Source organism: Carex rostrata, chromosome 30 (assembly GCF_964058835.1).
Source record: "Carex rostrata chromosome 30, lpCarRost1.2, whole genome shotgun sequence".
Lineage (NCBI taxonomy): Eukaryota > Viridiplantae > Streptophyta > Magnoliopsida > Poales > Cyperaceae > Carex > Carex rostrata.
The window spans coordinates 1,199,653-1,219,740 of NC_135947.1; the positions used below are offsets into that span (position 1 = coordinate 1,199,653).

Genomic DNA, 20,088 nt, shown 5'->3' on the forward strand with positions numbered 1-20,088 from the left:
TAATTTTATTGAATAATTTTTTTAAATACAAAATTTCTCTAATAGTGTGTCCCGTTGCAACGCACGGGCATAATACTAGTATAAAAGTATATAACGGCACCAATAAATTGTTCCTAGTTCGTAGTCTGTGTTGTGCAAATTGCAGAAGCGACTGCAGTCTAAAATGTAAATAGAATATACTTCCTACAAAAACAGGTATTATACAAAATCTGTAATAAGACAAATACAATATCGGTTCCATTGTAATATATTGTGAATAAAACTTTATCTTGTGCGATACTCAAAAGATAAACAAAAAGAAGCAGAAGTTGTGCAATAAATGAACTTGTGAATGAAAATTACATTAAAATATATATAGTCCTTAGAGTCCTTGATTTCGACCTCCCCGATCTCTGTACTAGCTCAAAATTTTGCAATTATAACAGTTAGTTAGTACGGTTATGTTACTTACCTGTGTTGAGAATGATCAGAACAAACGCACTGGAGACGTCCAGTATAAATATCTGGAGAGATTTATAGTTTGAAAAAGAAGACAATTGATTCTAGAATGCTCGTTCTTGTAACTAACTCAGCAACTGGTCTCTCTACTCACTCGTGTTTCTATATAATGTACCACAACAAGAATGAGACACCTTTCGCGAGGATAAAAAAATGACTTTTTGCGACGGACTACTCTCATTCTTTAGCTTTTTCTTTTTGCGACGGTACTTTTCGCGAGGAAGTACCGTCATAAATTTGTTTTTTCTCTCGCAAAAAGTATCTACATTGTTGTAGTGTACATATGATAAAAAAACATTATCACCCAATTCTTTTCCTTTACTCTGATTTGCTTGCCTCTGATTTCAAGAATCAGTACCCAACCTGATTTTTCCAGTTCTTCAAACCAGAAAATTACAAAATCATCATAATTCCGCATCCAATCTGTTCTTGCCAACGGCTTCATTAATGTTGAGTTTGAGTACTGGCAGAAACTAGATCAGATTATACGGGATTGGTTGTACTCCTCTCTGCCTACAGTCATTCGGTCTAATCTGGGAAGGGTGGCGCATGAATCATCTCATAAGCTGTGGAATTGTCTTACCAGAATGCACAACACTGATGCCTTCTCCAGTGTCATCCAATTGAAGCTTCAGCTTCAAACAATGAAGAAAGACAATGCCAGTACCTGTGCTGAATATCTGGATCAGATTCAACAGATTGCTGATTGCCTTCGATCTATTGGAGATGAATTATCAGAACAAGATCTGGTGCTCTACACTCTTCTAGGTCTTGGTCAAGGGTTTGAGAATTTTGTCTCTGTTCACACCTCCCTAAAGACCTTACCACATCTCACTATGGCGAAACTTAAGAGCCTTCTTTGTGCCTCGACTACTGAGAAAGAGTTGTTGGATTCCACGGCACCTACTAATTCTACCATGGTTCTGAATAATGACTCTTCCTTCCTCCCCGACACAGACACTGATCAAACTCACACTTCCTCCATATCTACAGATCCCATTCAAATCACCCGTTGCATCCACACTACTTTAAATCTTGAGAATTTTAAAGAGAATTATCCTCGCTGGGAGAAAGAAGTCTCTGAAGTTCTTGATGATTGTGGTCTTCTCGGTTTTCTTGATGGCACCCCTCCTTCATGTGTTCTTGTCAACGGCTTCATTAATGTTGAGATTGAGTACTGGCAGAAACAAGATCAGATTATACGGGATTGGTTGTACTCCTCTCTTCCTCTAGTCATTCGGTCTAATCCGGAAATTGTGGCTAATGAATCATCTCATCAGCTGTGGAATTGTCTTACCAGCATGTACAACACCAATGCCTTCTCCAGTGTCATCCAATTGAAGCTTCAGCTTCAAACAATCAAGAAAGACAATGCCAGTACCTGTGCTGAATATCTAGATCAGATTCAACAAATTGTTGATCGCCTTCGATCTCTCGGAGATGACTTATCAGAACAAGATCTGGTGGTCTACACTCTTCTAGGTCTTGGTCAGGAGTTTGAGACTTTTGTCTCTGTTCAAACTGCCCAAAAGACCTTACCACATCTCACTATGGCCAAACTTAAGAAGCTTCTTTGGCCCTCGACTACTGAGAAAGAGTTGTCGGATTCCACGCCCCCTACAAATCTCACCTCGGTTCTGAATGATAACTTTTCCTTCTTCCCCAACACAGACACTGATCAAACTCACGTGGAAAATTGTGCAGGTCACACATCACTTAATTTGGATCAAATATTTGATGTCTCATACCAAGAGGAGCCTTCTTCCTCTCAACAGGTGCTTCCTCTACCATTGTTCTCGCCTATTGCGGCCGAGGATCTGCATGATTTGGTTTCCGACTGCCCCATCCCAGGCATTGATCAAACTCACGTGGAAAATTGTGCAGGTCTGTTCATTTACTACTCGAGCTCTTTGATTATTAACACTCCTCTTAAATCTCTTTATCGCATTAATTTACTAAGAACCTGATCAGTGTTTTGTAAGTTAGTGCCTTTGCTTGGAGAATTTGGAGACAGAAATAAAATATGTTTTGATCAAAGTACATATGCTTCTGTAAAATCAATTAGCTTATCCATAATAACTACAATTTTATATTTGTCAGGACTGGGTGCTGAGGATTCTGACATAGCTAGGTCGGTGCCTCAAGACACCTCTCGCAGACTACTCCAGACTTGGGATCCTGCTGCTGGAGACTAAAAGCATTTCTAGAGAAGACTCTGTGTCATATCACTACTTGCATGTGCTGTTTGGATTTCTTATCTCTTTTGTTTTAGAAGTCTATGGTACTACTAGGAGAATGTTTCATTTCAGGCATTATAGGCCTCTGAATGAAACAGGCCTAGTGCCTTTTTACTCAAAAAAAAAAAAAAACAGTGTTTTGTAAGTAATCACAGACAATCAGTGTTTTTATAATTCTCGTCATGTCAAGTTTAACGAACAAATTTTCCCCTTTAACTCAGTTTGATCCTCCTTCTCAAACACTGACATTTCTACAAACAGTTCGTCAACACTCACAGTTTTACCACCATCCTCCTTTACTGCGCCTCTAATAAACATTAGTGCTTTCAATTTGTCCATCTTACATGGCAAATTAATGTGAATAACGCCCTTCTTACATGGCAAATTAAAAGAAAATGTGTACATGAGATAACCTCCGAGTTTCATTGATTCTTCTTTTCTTGTCTCAAAGACATATCTTGAAAAGCTTGGCTTCATTTCCTCTAATAAGTTTGATTGTCACACTCCTCAGCTTGAGAGTGTGAATTAATCCGTAAATAAGGAACAAATGAGAAACGAAGGTTAATTTTGCAAAGAGCGATAATGGAGGTGACATGGGAAAGAGAGTACAAACTCAGAAATTAGTTTATTGACATATTTTCCTCTAATACAGATTCCCACTAATGTCTATCGCTCAGTTAAATCTAGTGTTGACACCTCAGACGCCACCTCATCCCCTTTAATGATTGCTTCAATTATCTCCAGTCCGTTCCTCAATTGAGAGAAGTAATTAATTACACCTTCGGTCAGTAATTTGAGATGGGGCCTGCCTGGCAGAGGGTGATCATTTAAACTTCGCTGCCCGTCTGAACCGTTCTCCCTTGTCCCTTCTTCCTGTTTTGCTTCTTTGACCAAGTCAAATTCAAATCCTACTTCACCGTAACCGTAATCGAATTGGGTTATTGACACTCACATATTTTACTTCTTTACGTTGTTGATATTATCTTCGCTGGTAGTAGGCTCTTTTGAACAATATGGTCAATGCGGTCCCACAAGTCAGCCACGAGAACCTCATGAATCAGAAAGTGGCATCCTGAGAACATAAATCCCCTTAGAAATAATTATGAAGAAATAGTGGATATAAAAGAAGAAATTGTTTTTATTAATGAAATAGAAAGCAGTTGGGTTAGAGGCTTAGATTTGGAATCATGTAATATAGCCATATAGGTGCAACCGTACAAACTGCAATGTATTATTTATACAAGAATCATGTAATAAAAGACAAATTGTAATTACAAATATTCCTATATTAAAAATATATTATCAATTTTTTTTTTTAAAGTTAGTGGCTTTAAATGTCAATTAACAAATTCGTTTTTGCAAATTCATTGATAAACAACATATTTACAACGAGTCAAATAACTCTAATTCCTAAATCTAAACTTGTTTATTCTCATTAATCTCACTATCTCATCCTACTTATTTACTCTCTTAACACCCTAATACATCATTCTCTAACTCTCTCCACGATTGAATTTATTTTCGTCCGATAGTCGCTACACTTCGACGGTCCTATCTACTCAACACGTACCGCACTCTGAAAGTCCTATCTACTCGCCGCGGCGCTCTGATGACCGGATCTACTCAATCGGCGCTCCAATAGTCGGATTTTCTCACCGCCGCGCTCCAACGGCCGGATCTACTCATCACAGCGTTTCAATAACCGGATCAACTCACTACCTCACTCCAATCGAGAAGGGTAGAGATTATACGCTCCAAGCTCCAACGATACCGCATTTTTGACTCGGCTCGGCTCGGCTCTCTCCCCTCTCTCATTCTCTTCTCTACTCAAAGAGATAGAGATAGAGATAGAGATAGAGACAGGAGAGATAAGTATACCCGTGTGTTGGATTAAGATCTAGAAGAATATGAAAAGAGAAAAATTTAGAGGGATGGGGGATGGGGGTCAATATATTATCAAATATATATTCCCTTAATTATGTTTCTTTATTAATTTACTATTAACAATTAAGAATTAATATATAATTTGAGTTTGATGAGCTTGGGACCAAATTGTTTCCCTACTAATGCTCTCATGTGCCTCTATATTCATACACGACCACGAGCATGATTATTTAAAAAAAAAAAAAACAGAGAGGGAGAGAGAGAACTGTTTAATATATATTTGAGTTCGATAAGCATGGGACCAAATTGCTTCCCTACTAGTATGTATAATGCTCTCCTATGCCTCTATATTCATGCACGACACTTCATATTGTAATATTTCCACCTGATGGTAATGGAAAGCTCACGAGCAAGATTTCCAAAAAAAAAAAAAAAAAACAAACAAACAGAGAAAGAAAGAACTGTACTTTTTAAATTTAATCCTCAGATTTTTATTATTGAAAAATGTGATGAATATGTTAGTTCATGTTCAATTATCATATTAAGCGAGGGTAATTAACTAATATGTTAGTTCATATTATCTACTTCGTAGACATGTATGTTATTTGAACTATCAGTGTGCATGCTTATGTTGCCAAAATATTTGATAGGTGAAAAATTGTCCGAAGATTATTGAAAGGAGATAGTTTTTCTCTTTTTAGTGAACAAGGGAATTTATGCCTTTTGGGTTAATTTTATTACCAGCTGAAATATATAACGTATAGTCAGCTTGAAACTTGCTCCTTCCCTTAATTAGAAAAGGAGATATTAGTCTTAATATTTTTAATAGATGTTATTAGAATGTACGAAAAGTGCACAAACAAATCATAATAAATTTCGTGTTAATTTATATAAATATATTTTCTAGAGAACTATGTTAGTCCTCTAATAACTTATGGAGAACTGTGAAAAGCACACATGCAGATCATAATAAATATTTGTACATTTTTTTTTTAAGATTAGTAGTTTTAAATACCAATTAACAATTTCATTGATAAGAAACATAATTACAATGGGTTAAATGACCGTAATTTCTAAATTTACTCTTTTATTCTCATAAAATCTAATTTAGTGTTATAATCTTCATCTCGCTCCACGACCGGATCCGCTTCTTCGACCGTCACCACTCTCCGACAACGACCGGATCTACTTACCGTCGCGCTTCAATCAAGATGTTGATCACCCAAACACTATCTTGCTTCATAACCAGATCCACTTCTTCGACCACCGCTGCTCTCCGACAACAACCGAATCTACTCACTGTCGTGTTTCTATGGAGATATAACTCTATGTATGTTCCGAGCTCCGACGATACTGCACTCTCAGCTCCGATTCCTCTCCTCTCATTCTTCTCTCCACTCGAGAAGGTAGAACCAAGAAAGAAGAGAGAAGTTGTGTCAAGAATGAAGACTACAATGAATAGTGGAGTTGAAGAGAGAGAGAGAGGAGAAATTGGAATGAGGCGGCAGTCTTCAAACTCTAGATCGCCAAAATTCACCTTATTTGACTTTCCAGCGAAAGAGCGACTCCCTATCCACTCAGGATATATGCAAGGTTTTTTCTAAGAATCTCATAGGGATAAGTAGAAATCATATTCTCATCTATAGGATCCCAAGTACCTGCATAAATAAAAGATTTGATTCGATCGAAACTCTCCATACGTAAATGATATCCACAATATTGACAAATATATTTATTTTTTTGCGCATATTGTTTGTAAATTGATGTTTCACAATTTTCACACATAGTACATAAATGACCGAAGGTTAATTTATATAAATATATTTGATCCGATGATCTAATCAGTAAATTAGTAAATTGTTAATCCGAAACTTTATCAGATCAACGTACCTGTTTACCTAAGAATACCACAGACCAATTTATGAATCCATAATCTATCATTTAATATACCTGTTTAACTAAGAATAGTACACTCAAGGCACGTGGCGCACGCCAATTTGTCGCTGACAACCAGCCAACAGTCCATGATTTGCATTTGAAAGAATTGGGCTAGCGATTATCTCGATATTATATTTTATTTTACGTAGGAAGACATATTTGGATCTATCAATCCTGTGTTCATATTCCCAATGATCCAATATATATAATCAGAGTCTGTTCTTCAATTACGACTAAATTTGGGCTTCATTGGGCCTGAAACTGGTAGGTCTCCTGATTTTCTTATTAGGCGATCTTGTAATCATGCATTAATTTTAAGCCCGTTTGAACAAGGAGAAAGGAACTCGCACATTCACAAATTGTCGTGTTGGATCATGCGTTTTCAAACTCTAAAATATAAAATGTCTTGTATCCGTTAGATCGCATGTGTGACATTAAGTGTGTTCAAATGGTATAATAAATATTAAGCTGGAATACATATTGTTGATTGCCTCAATGATAGCAAGTTGTTAATTATTTTGTTTTGTTTTCATTGATAAATATTCAACTATCCGACAGATACATGGTTTGTTCATGTATTTTTGGTTTCATTGATAAATATTTTATTTTGTAATAAATATTTTTGGTTTATGTTATTTTTGTTTTCATTGATAAAAGTTGATATTTTTTTTTTACTCCTACTACCTGCTTCATAAAAAAAAATAAGCTTCAAATATATACATGCATGTAATTAAAAATAAGGTAAAAAGTAAAAAATAGAATTTTACTTGAGCAATTTTCCAATCAACAATAATAATTGTACATTTAACAACAAACAATACTGAATTAATTCAGTTAATTTAGTGACTCGATCTAGTCATTTTATTAAGGTTCATGTAATATTCAACATATTCAACTATCCGACAGATACATGGTTAATGGTTTGTTCATGTAATAAATATTCAACTATCCGACAAGGCTTGTCCTGATTCTAACAAAAAAGGAGGATCATTTCATAAGTATGTAGAAGTCATTAATTAAGGTTCATGTAATATTCAACGTATGAAAGTAGTAAAGAAAAAAAGGAGGGTCAATTCATAAGTGTGGGATAGGGGGAACCTCATATCCGGGATTGCTGGCATTTGTAGCTAACCTTTGGTAAGACTATGACCTTTGATAATTAAAACATTGAAAAGTTGAAAAGGTTTTTTCATCAATAGTGGGGACTTGGGGGGCTTCATATCCAATAATTGGCTGTTTCTGTGGCTAAGACTATGACTTTTGGTAAGTTTAATTTATTTTTTTGTAGGAAATTTTCAAACTAATTTACTCAAGAGATGTTAATCAATTGGTATTCTTGTTGATAGTAGTGTTCAATTTTGGCAACTCCACAGTCAAGATGACTTAGAAAAGTGTCTTTGGAATAACTCCAGGCTAATCACAAATATCATCGCCTCCACCTCTGCAATACTTGTGCTTAGAAATTGATGGTAAGAGATAGCATTTCCATCTTTTATTCATCCTCAACTAAACCACTGTTTGAGCTCACATATCATGAGGGGCCAACTATTATGCTTCAGTTACCATCTGCTATTTATTTCTCTATTTCTAGCTCTTTGGGTAGCTGGAGAATCATCTAAAACAACAACGGGCACGCTGTCACAAACAGGATCACTCTCAGATGGGCAAACATTGATTTCCTTAAACAAGACACGGCTTCTTCAGTCCCAATGGGTCAAGTTATCGCTATGTTGGGATATGGTACCACAAAGTTCCAGGCCAAACCACAGTTTGGATTGCAAATCGAAATAACCCATTGGTAGACAAATCTGGTGTTCTTTTTTTCAACAATAATGGAGAACTAGTAATAACTGATGCTAGAGGGAGCTCTTTTACAGTTGCTTATGGCTTGGGCGGAAAGGATGTTGAGGCAACAATATTGGATTCCGGGAATTTGGTGCTGAGAGAAATAAGCAACTTATCTAGTACTATTTGGCAGAGCTTCGACTATCCGACAGATACATGGCTTCCAGGCATGAAGCTTGGAGTAATAGAGGGGCAAAACCGGTTGATCACTTCTTGGAGAAGTTCTAGTGATCCAGCAGCTGGAGATTATTCATTTGGTCTTGATCCAAACAAGACAGGCGACCTTTTTATCTGGAAGAAGGATCAGGCTTACTTGACCTTTGGCAAGTGGAATGGTGAGATTTCACACTTATTCCTGAATTCCCATATTGGGATATTCATCCTAATTTAGTTTCGAATTCTGAAGAGATGTATTATACGTACTCCATCATTGCTGGTTATAGTAGATTTGTTGTTGGTATCACTGGACAAATTCAAGAGCTATTTTTGGTAGATTCGCCTGGGGAATGGTTTTTTATCTGGGGTCTGCCATGTGCAAAATGTGATACGTGTACGTTTGTGGACCGTTCGGTTTGTGCAATGAGTCGGCTCTGCATTCTTGCACATGTGTGCAGGGTTTTGCACCAGCATCGCAGAGTGATTGGAACAATGGAGACACAAGTGGCGGATGCATTCGCCAAAGCAACTTGCAGTGTTCAACTAGCCCAGTAAATATAACATTTCTTGCCATTCCCATAGAAGCGTATTATGTGCTCCAAAGTTATAATCATAAAGCAGTAAATGCTGAACAATGCAAAGCTATTTGCTTGGGTGAGTGCAATTGTACCGGCTATATATGCCTTCTCCAAAGTGTGCTATTTATGGTATGGAGATATTATTAACTTGCGTGCATGGACAAGCGGTTCTAATATTACAGAGAGTGTTCTCTATGTTCGTGAAAATGCATCAACCTTAGTGAGCTCCGGCAAGCACTCTCAAGGTACTTTTGAAGTTCAGATTTTTATCAATATACTTTGTGCTATGAAGATTAATGCGAGGCGCAGATATAATATTTTATGTCATGCACTAGCATATGAATTATAAGATTATTATTGTTTTTAAATATAAAAAATTATAGTCTATTTATGGGAGATCTTTGAAGGATTTGAGAATTTTTATTTACAGGCGACAAGATTAAAACCTATATTATTGTACCAGTCTCGAGTACGATTTTTCTCCTTTTATGCATTGGATTGTTTCTTATTATGAAATGGAGGAGACGTCAAGGTAGGCATCAATTATTATATATATTTATTTAATTTAATTATCTGATCAGATCAGTCATTCATTGCAAGTTGGTGACTATGCAGGGAATATGAAGTACCGCAATAATAACCAACTAGAATGTTGAGCGTGGCATCGACGGAGAAATAACACTATGGAAGAGTGATGACAAAGATGTACGAGTGTCATTGTACGATTTCTCATACATAGCAGAGGCTACAAGTAACTTTTCAGAAGAAAACAAACTGGGGGAAGGTGGATTTGGACCTGTCTACAAGGTACTGCTTTTTTTTAGAAACTCTCAGTAAATAAATAGTAATTCTGTTATTTCTGAACTTGAAATCAGTTTCTGAAAATCATTTGAATAACAAATTTCTGTATTTGAGTGTTGCATTTACTGAGTTATTGATCTAGTCTAAAAAAAAATAATACGAATAAATCATCGTAAGTTGGACTCTTCAAAAGTCTAATGGTTATGCATAGATTTGTTTCTATGTACAGGCTGAATTTCCTATTTATATATCCTCCCAATATCTCAATAGTACAAATTTAATCTCCAAACATATATTCACAAAATTGGTCCATCCAAAAATCAAAGCCTAGATGTTCGCTCTCTCTTTCATTTGGCCATGTATATTAATTAATTGCATCTTGTATCAGTATCCTTTTTTTATTTACGATAAAACAATATTATGACAAACAGAGGAGGTCCAATAGTTGCGTCAGCCTTCCAATTAATGGGTTAGATTAGGTTAACGTGTTTGATAGGTGTGGATTATTAATCGTTTATATTGGAATAGAAAACGAATTTACATCAACAACCCAATTTTCAAAAGATCAATTGGCCATCACTTGTCTCTCTCCTCTCTATGGACAAGGATTTAATTAAGTGTCATATATATGTGGCCACAGGTTGTTGCAACTTGCCTCATGTAGTATTTCAAAATCCAAAATCCAAACTGTTCATCGTGATTGATCTTAATTACAACTTAATTACAAGTAATTTATGCACATTAATGTTTTGGATTTTTTTTTATTTGATTTCATATAAGATCAAGAACTGCAAATATAATGTGAAAACACTAAAAAGTTTATGACTATTGGAGTTCAAGAGTTGAAGCAGCACATATTGTAGTACAGCAATGATTTTGTTGGGCAATATATCCTTCCCATACATGTATAGATTGCATCATGTATCTACTACTTGCAGGGCTGCTTTTGAGAGGGACAGAAGATAGCAGTTAAAAGGCTTGCTTCAACTTCTGGGCAAGGGATGGTTGAGTTCAAAAATGAAATCCTTCTTATTGCCCGTCTTCAGCACAGAAATCTAGTTAGGCTCTTAGGATGTTGCATAAGAGAGGAAGACAAGATGCTAATTTATGAGTACATGCCAAACAAAAGCTTGGATTTCTTCATATTTGGTAAACCTTTTGAATTCAACTTCTCAAATTTTGTATACATGAGAGAGAATGGCATTGCCTTAGCCACTAGTGCAGAGGCTGGTTCTCGAAAGAGAATTAAATGTGATTTATAGTTCCATTTTGCCTTTCCTCAGATCAGATAAGAGGGGCGTTGTTAGATTGGGGCAAGCGTTTTCATATAGTAGAAGGGATAGCACAAGGTGTTCTTTATCTTCACAAACACTCTAGGCTCAGAATTATAGACAGAGATCTGAAAGCTAGCAATATTCTCTTGGATGAAGAGATGAACCCTAAAATATCTGATTTCGGAATAGCACGGATGTTTTGTTCAAATGAAACACAAGGAAGTACAAGAAGGATTTTCAGAACATAGTAATATCTTCACACATATGTTCTTTTTATTTATTTTGAATAATTAATGTGTCGCCATAATTGGAATCTATCTAAAACAACACCATATTCTGTTGCAGTGGTTATATGGCTCCAGAGTATGCATATGAAGGCATCTTCTCAGTTAAATCAGATGTATTTAGCTTCGGTGTATTGCTTCTAGAAATTGTTAGTGGGCTAAGAAATTCGGGTTTTCATCGACGTGGCAATTCTCTCAGCCTCCTTGGCTATAAAAGTCATGATTAACAAAAAATAAAATCCTAGTTTAGAAGTTAAAAAAGAAATCTCATGCTCAATTGCAGTACACTGGATAGTTTTTTGCAATACATAACTGCAATTAGCAGGTTTAGTTTTCTCCTTGGTGACATAATACTATATGCAATTCTACAAGAATATGTATTATCTGATAGTGAGCCAACAGAAATAGATGTCCCGAGGATATCACTATTACCGACAATAGTATCCGCAAGGATGCAAGCACTTTCACCCTCACAGATAAAACATATTCTTGTAGTTAACTATTCTAATGCCCTCTATGTTTATGTTATATGATTTGTTTAATATATTTTTCTTTTTTAATAAATATTCATGTATTAAACACACCTTGTACTATATATAACTCATTAATGTAAAGTTCAGCCAAACCTTGGACCTTATTAAGCCTCAAATCAGCTTCCAAGGTTGGAGTTAAACAAAATCTGCATTTGTAGTGCTGCCATAGCAAGTTCAATAAAAATTGAATAGTAAAAAACCAAGAAAGAAGAAAGAAGAATGACTAATGGAGTTCACATCCTCTGCCATTGTATACTGTTTTGGGATGTTATGTTATCCATTTGAAGCTGCTCAATTTAAAAGTTGGTGCCAATGTCTTTTTTTTTCTCCTATAATTTTTCATTTTGAAGGTCTTATTGTCTGGTATTTAATTAATTATAGGCGGCTGAGATACATTAATGCACAATGGTTCCACATATTCAATAATAGCAGTGAAAGTAAACTGCAGAATTACTATCTAAATGTGAAAACTAAAGGAAAAAAAAGGAAAAGAAATCACAAAACGATAATCTCAAATTCTCAATTTGATTTTTATAGGCTTGGGATTTGTGGAAAGAAGAAAGATGGTTTCAGCTGGTGGATCAATCTTTTGTCAACAATTGCCTGATGAAAGAGGTGCGCAGGTGCATTCACGTGGCACTGATGTGCGTCCAAGATAATGCCACAAATAGGCCCACCATGTCAGAGGTTGTTACCATGCTTGGCAGTGACAGTATGAACTTACCTGAACCCAAGGAACCAGCTTTCTTCACAGTTAGGGTTGCAATTGGCGATGACATTGGCCGTGACTTGAATAAATCCTGCTCTGTTAATATTGTGGCAAACAGCATGCCAGATGGTCGCTAGTCATGGAACTACTGGGCCAGAGTGCATTATTTATTTATTTTTCAAATCCAATCTGGATATCATAAATTATTGGTATTATATAATGATTACCTAGAATAGTAATTGATCTTTTTTCGGTCAAATTAATGGTCACTAACTTTTAGACAATTCATTTTTTGTCTAATGGAAAAAACTCAGATAATTCGATCAAGTCATACCAGATTTTTTTTATTTTTTTATTAACAATGCAGAATGAATAAATCACATTGATATATAACATCACAATTACAGAACTCGCTGTGTATTTTGCGCAAGGTTATAAATAGCGATTATAGCGGCATAGCGGGGAGACAAAAAAAAAAAGCTATTGCGAATAGCGTAGCTATAGCGGAAGCTATCACACATAGCGATTTCCCTTTTCAAACTTTATATTCTATATTTATACTAATTATCAACATAATCAATATTAGAGAATTGATGTAACAACTAAATGACAACTAATCTAAGTCTATACTTTTTATCAATTACGCAAATAAGAAGGAAAAAAAATCTAAAAAGTAACATTATTTAATAGTTTATACTTCATGGTATTACATATTATAATAGACAAGAGCAATTAATTTTATAAGGTAAATGAAGTCAATATACATATTTAAACATTTTATAATTATAATAATAATCAAAATCAGTTTTCAATTGAAACGAACGATAATAATTTTACAAATGAATACTATAAAAAGAGTAATCAAAATGAAGAATTAATATTTGAATATTTCTCGATATAGAATGATAGAATAAATCACAAATAAAAATAGAAGCATATAGTTTGGTTTAGTATACTTATCGTAGAAGACCATGTAACATTAGAAATAAGAATAGAAGTACAGAAGTCCATATAAATTCCAAAAAAAAACCATGTAGCATAGCGGTAGCTATAGCGGGTCTCATATAGCGGTAATAGCGGCCAGCTATTATAGCTATAGCGGTCGTAGCTGAGTTAGCGCAATTTTATCTCATAGCTTAGCGTTTATGGTCCGGAAAAGCTATAGCGTAGCTATAGCGCCGCTATAGCTAGCTATTTAGAAGCCTGATTTTGCGTAGTAGTGACACTGAATTGGCAGAAGCTGTTTTGATGTAATGTAATGCCGCATGAAAACCGCGTGATAAATTAGCATGTTAAGAAATTTTGGTTTACATGAGAAAGTGACTGGCAAGTCCTGAGCCCCGGTCTTAAAAGATATGTTGATTATTGTACTTTACGTGTGAGTTGTATATATACCAAAAGATTAAGCAGTCTCATCATACTTGTTCAATGGTTGGAATTGTCATTGCAAACTAAATAATAAAAATTGACTGGCCAGATTTGATGAACCCGGCCGGGGGCTAATGCATGTTTTAGTACATGATCAAGTATTTTCTGTTCTAATTATATTTTTAAGGAAATCAGGAAATAAAAATCTACAGGCGTGTAGGCATGCATTTAATATTAGCAAATTTACAAAATATTTTCAAACATTAATAAATCTGAAACTCAAAAGAAATGTACCTTGAGCCATATTTTGAAGATAAGTTGTAGTATATATTTCTTCTCTTATCACTTGGTTATAATACGAACGAGTTATTGTATATATTCTCTAACTATCACATACACTTATCTTTTGTAGTGTTATTTTAGGTGACTGAGAAGTTCAATTCTCATTTCTTAAAAAAAAAATGATACTAATCATTACACTTTTCCACTTCTCCATAAATCATAATATTGATAATAGGAAAATAAAATGAAAAACCAAGGTTCTAATTAAATAGCGTGCTATAGCGCCGCTATAGCGTTTTCAGACCATAAAAGTTATGGCGCTATCAATGCTATAGCGCGCTATTCTGCGCTATAGTGGCGTTATTTGGAAATAGCGCTGTTTTTTTAATCAGTCCGCTATGACGCGATAAACGCTACTTTATGAAAAACGCATATTAAATTTAGTTTATTCGACTTCCAAGAGAATCATTTGTTCCAAAATATTGGAAACAGGTTTACATGAAAAAAAATACGAGTTTATTGATTTTTATGAATATATTACTAAAAATAACCAAGATCATGAAAAAACTGGAATGTTGATCTAGATTAAAATGAGTAGAACTAGGGTGTTCTTAAGCTCACCAAAGTGTTTGGTGAGCTTGACTCAAAAACCCGTCAAATCGGTTTCAAATGACGAATCCGAACCGTTGGAACCCGTCTATTTTACATGTGATGCGTCTACATATTAAATTTTTAAACTTTCGAATTAGTTTAGTATAAAGTCAATTGGTCAAAATTAGAAGGTTAATAAATTAATTTTAGTGCATTCATTTTTTGAACATGTTTTGACCGCTTGACTTTATACTAAACTAATTCGAAAGTTTAAAAATTTCACATGTAGACGCATCACACGTAAAATAGGTGGGTTCCAACGGTTTGGATTCGTCATTTGAAACCGATTTAACGGGTTTTTGAGTCAAGCTCACCAAACACTTTGGTGAGCTTAAGAACACCCTAGTTCTACTCGATTAAAATTAGAAGATTAACATTTATTGTATTCATCTTTCTAAAGTTCATTATTAGGCCAGGCCCAACTAAATGAAACACCAAACAAATTAAAATAACAAATATCGAGAAACTTTGAAGCCCACAAAAGCCCATCTCCTACATCTTCATTTTTCCTTGAGAATTGAGGCTCACTTTTAGCGGGTCCTACTTGTCAGTTCTCTCTTCAACTTTTTGCCTTCGTCACAGACTCACAGGCACGATTGAGAACCAAAAAAACAGAAAAAAGATAAAATTATAAGAGAGATCGAGAGAGACAAAACCGTTGACACCCGGCCTGAATCGAAGGCTTGGGATAGGATTCGGAGTTCTTCAGATCAAGCTCTGCTATATCCGGCAGTCTTTACGAACTCGCTCAAGTTAGGGTTTTTACATCCGCCGCCTTTGCCCTCTCCCTCTACCTCTTTCCTGGAGAAAATCAATCTATTACTCATTCCATACCCTTGATTTGTTTCGCTCGCTCTCTCTCTCTCTCTCTCTCTCTCTCTCTGACGAGCTGTTTGATTTTGTTTATAGGAAGAAGTTTAGTGAGAGATGTCGCCTGTGATCAGAATGAGGTAATAGTCCTTTTGAGATTTTTCTCTTTATTATTTGGTTCCATTTTATGTCTTTATTAAATAGATACCGGGGCAAAATATTTGACTTCAAGACAAATCCAATACTTTAGTCTCTGTATACCAATCCTTATTTACTTTATTTCTGATTTATATGTGTAACAACTTGAAAATTTTGCTGAAAAACTGAGAAGTATATGTCTGTTGAATCAGACATTCATCCAGCCAATAGATCTTTTCTGAATAGCTCTCAGCAATTTCATTGACCCAACATTGCAATAGTACAAATGGGACGAATTAAACCTTTTCAATGACATTTTTTTTATGTAAATGCGAACAGGATCATCGTAAACCCTTCGAATCCCTTTTGAATGGAACACCTGCCGGTTGAAGTAATCGGTAATATCCTTTCTCAAGCTGGTAGTGCGAAAAATGTGATAATTGCCTCTGCCACTTGCCGGAAGTGGAGAGAGGCATGCAGATATCACCTCCATTCTCTCTCCTTCAATTCCGAGGACTGGCCCCGCGACCTGACGACACGTCAGCTAGAGATTCTTATAACCCAGACCATTTTTCAGACCATAGGTTTGCAACGCCTCTCTATCCACATAGATAACTCACATGAATTCTCGGCTGCACCTGTCATTGCATGGTTAATGTACACCCGAGAAACATTGCGTAGACTTTCATGCAATGTTAGAACAAGCCCTAATGTGAATATACTGGAGAAGTGTGGGAGACAGAGACTGGAGGTGTTGGATCTAGACCACAGTGCAATAACTGGAGTTGAACCCAGTTATCAGAGATTCACTTGTCTAAAATCTCTATCCCTGCGCCATGTCAGCATTTCTGCATTGGACCTCAACTTGCTTGTCAAGGCATGCCCAAAGATTGAATCTTTAACACTAGATGCCTTGGAAATTGTGACAGCCGATTCACAATCAACCATGGATCTCATCAGCCAAACCCTAAAAACTTTCTGTGCCAAATCATTAGCAGTGGATAAGATTTTTCTAGAAGCTGATAATCTTGAAACCCTGCATTTAAATGCATTAAATCTCGATCTTTTTGAGTTGGTGGGGAAATCAACCTTAAAGAACCTTAAAATTGATGATGTCAGTGTGACCCAGTTGGAAATGGGGGACAGCACAATGAATTTAGAGGTGGTGGATGTTAGTAATTTTACCATAATCTGGCCGAAATTTTACCACACGATCAATCGTGCGTCCAAGCTGAAAAAATTGCGAATTTGGGGTGTGATTTTTGACGAAGAGGATGAAATTGTTGATTCAGAGGCCATTGCCATGTCGTTTCCCAATCTGAGACACCTATCCCTTAGTTATGAATTAAGGGACGGTTTAGTGCATTACAACTTGCAAGGGAATTCACTTTTGGAAAATGTGAATACTTTGGAATTGGGGTGGTCTGTGATAAGTGAGCACTTTGGTCCATGGGTGTTTGGGATGATGGAGAGGTGCCCCAATTTGAAGAAATTGGTCATACATGGTGTTCTTTCGGAGGCAAAAACTAAGGAAGAGAGGCAGATGCTTGCTAGTTTTACTTCATTTATTGTACGTCTAATGCGTAGATATGAGCATGTTGATGTGCAGTTTGAGTACGAGTGACCTTTTTTGTAGATTTTGAGATTTATCTAGAAGCTTCTCATTTCAGGATTTGGATTAGAGGTATATTACTTTCTCATTGCACATTCTATTTTTATGGAGTGCTAATCACCTAAATTGCTTGAAAAGGTTACCTTGTATATTACTTTTCGGAGTAGGGTTTAAATGCCTCATGCCTTGCATGCCTCAATTGTGCTTGGAAACCAAACTTGATCCCATATTAACTCCTTTTTCAAAGTATAAACAGTCTATCCGAACTACTCAACATGATCCCATATTAAAATGTTCTTGGAAACCAAACTTTATATTTTTTGGAATATTTAGTAGTTTTTTAGATAGGTACAAAATCACTGTTTTTGGATGGACCAGAATCTTCTGAAAAACAGTGATTTTGTACCTATAAAAAGATGGAAAAGGTTTCCAAAAATAAATAAAATTTTGGTCTTCAAGCACATTTTAATATGTAGATCATATTGAGCGGTTCAGATCGACTATTTCCACTTTGAAAACTGAGATAAGGATGTAAGGCACTATTGAAGCACGAAAGACATGAAGCACTTGAACCCTGCTCTACTTTTCTACATGTAAAATATTGTAAGGATAGTTCTCAAGAATGATCCTTACATTGTACTTTATGGTTCTTTGTTTGCGAATTACATCTAGTACTTCCTCTTTGTTTGCTATAACATGGAATATTTATGGTATTTAATCTGTAGGCCGAATTTCATGTCTACCCTGTAAATCCTTAAATTTATCATGTTTGCGACTGCAAAGGTTACATAGCATGTCAAGCTAGTAAAGTACCATCAATGTCTTATTACTTTGACCATATAATTCTGTTAGTTCAATAAATTTCGTAAAATACTATGCCTTGGTTGATAACCCACGGTACATTATTAGGCCAATCATTTTTTTATGGAAAATCTAGAAAGTGCTTTGTGATATTTTGGTGGTTTGCAGGGGTATATATGATATTAAAAGGTTTGGCAGGATTACATTTGGAATTAGGCATAATGTTTATGAAATTTACAAGCAAAATATAGTATTTTCTTGATTAGTTTGAAATAAAATAGACTAATTTGTGAAAAAGTATGAGGGAGACTATGGTACTTGCATAGCACAGATTGGTCCATACAATATTTTTGTTTCCAAAGTCCAAATAGTCAGTCTGAACTGTTCAACGTGGTCTTCATATGAAAAAGTACTTGACTAAATTTTACATTTTTTTTAGATAGGTAGCAAATCACTGCTTTTGAATGGTCTAGAATTTTTAGATCAATTGATTTTCTACCTATCTAAAAATATTGTAAAAAAATTCTAAAAAAGTATAAAATTTGATGTACAAGTACATTTTTATAGGGAGATCATGTTGAATGGTCAGATCGATTGTTTCGACTTTGAAAATGGAGATATTGATCCATAGTATGGACCATTATGTGTTATGCATAGTACCATAGCCTCACTCAAAAAGTATATTCGAGTTTGTGGCAAGTCCTAAAGTTTGTAAAAGTAGTATAATTTAATTACACATGGAACTTGACTGCAATAATATTATTGGTTTTAATAGCTATCATATGTCCAAATAACCCTATCTTTTTATGTTGACCAGTTACATGCAAATAGTAGTGTTGACTATCTTTCTAACTTGAATTACTGGTTGAATGTCCTGGTACTATTATTCTGTGTTAGTTCTATTACCAGCATGTGTCTTTTCTTAATATTGCAAGCCTTGACCTTGGTACAGTGAACAATGGGCAACTGTTGAAACTTTTTTTTGCATAAATATTAAATCTATTAATTCTGTAATTGTAAAAACATGTGTTTTTATCTTTTCTCTGTTTCTTTAAAAATTGATTAGTTCTGAACTGGTACTCAAAATAGTATTCTTTGCTCTTCTCAGTTATTGTTCTGAATTTGATGTGACCGCTTTTAATCGGCAACTTCGTTTTTTTTTTTTTTTTTTAATCTTTGCAGAAAAACTGATGAAGAATTGTTAATTGTACTTCTTAGAAACTTGTCAGAGACTTTTTTTTTTTTCTGGTTATTCTTTTCTTTTCATTTATTTTCCATTTTAATTTGAAATTCTTCTCGTCCTATCATTAATTACTCTTGATGATCCGTGACCACAATCAAAACCTGTATATGCAAGCATTGGTGCTATTTTGTAATATTATGTTCTTCTTTCTTGTTCAGTGTAATTGTGCAGTGCAAGTTTACTGAAGATAAAATTCTCTTGTAGATTTTTGTAAAGGTGACTGATCAACGTGGAGGTTTCTTCTTTTTTTTCTTTTGAAGTAGCAGGCAAACCGCCTATTAATATTTTATTAAAAGAAAAAAAAATTGTACAACCAGATTGGGAAGAAATTACAGGGTTTCAAAGTGATTGATGAATTTTTACTTGTGTCAATAGTCCCTTCATGATAAGCGAATTTTCACCTGTGTTGTTTAGACATTTACCCACCAATTAAAATTTACTTTTGC

At 35.2% G+C, this 20,088-nt stretch overlaps 1 protein-coding gene and 1 pseudogene across 3 annotated transcripts; both read left to right on the top strand.

The window, feature by feature from the left end:
- Window positions 1–7,958: 7,958 nt before the first annotated feature.
- On the top strand, window positions 7,959–13,111 carry LOC144546608 (G-type lectin S-receptor-like serine/threonine-protein kinase At4g27290; annotated as a pseudogene). The gene is made up of 8 exons (XR_013508843.1): window positions 7,959–8,737; window positions 8,794–8,911; window positions 8,959–9,274; window positions 9,785–9,943; window positions 10,876–11,086; window positions 11,221–11,458; window positions 11,557–11,707; window positions 12,566–13,111. The product of XR_013508843.1 is annotated as a G-type lectin S-receptor-like serine/threonine-protein kinase At4g27290 (transcript).
- A 2,462-nt stretch (window positions 13,112–15,573) lies between these two features.
- Window positions 15,574–19,857, top strand: LOC144546558 (F-box/RNI-like superfamily protein). 2 transcript variants are annotated; one of them, XM_078295092.1, is made up of 4 exons: window positions 15,616–15,790; window positions 15,948–15,988; window positions 16,326–17,670; window positions 19,582–19,857. In XM_078295092.1, exon 3 carries the CDS (start codon window positions 16,357–16,359, stop codon window positions 17,608–17,610), a length of 1,254 nt encoding a protein of 417 aa, XP_078151218.1. In that variant the 5' UTR covers window positions 15,616–15,790; window positions 15,948–15,988; window positions 16,326–16,356; the 3' UTR covers window positions 17,611–17,670; window positions 19,582–19,857. The 2 variants fall into 2 exon arrangements, with proteins under 2 accessions (XP_078151217.1, XP_078151218.1); XM_078295091.1 differs by having other exon boundaries at window positions 15,574–15,988.
- The last annotated feature ends 231 nt before the right edge of the window (window positions 19,858–20,088 follow it).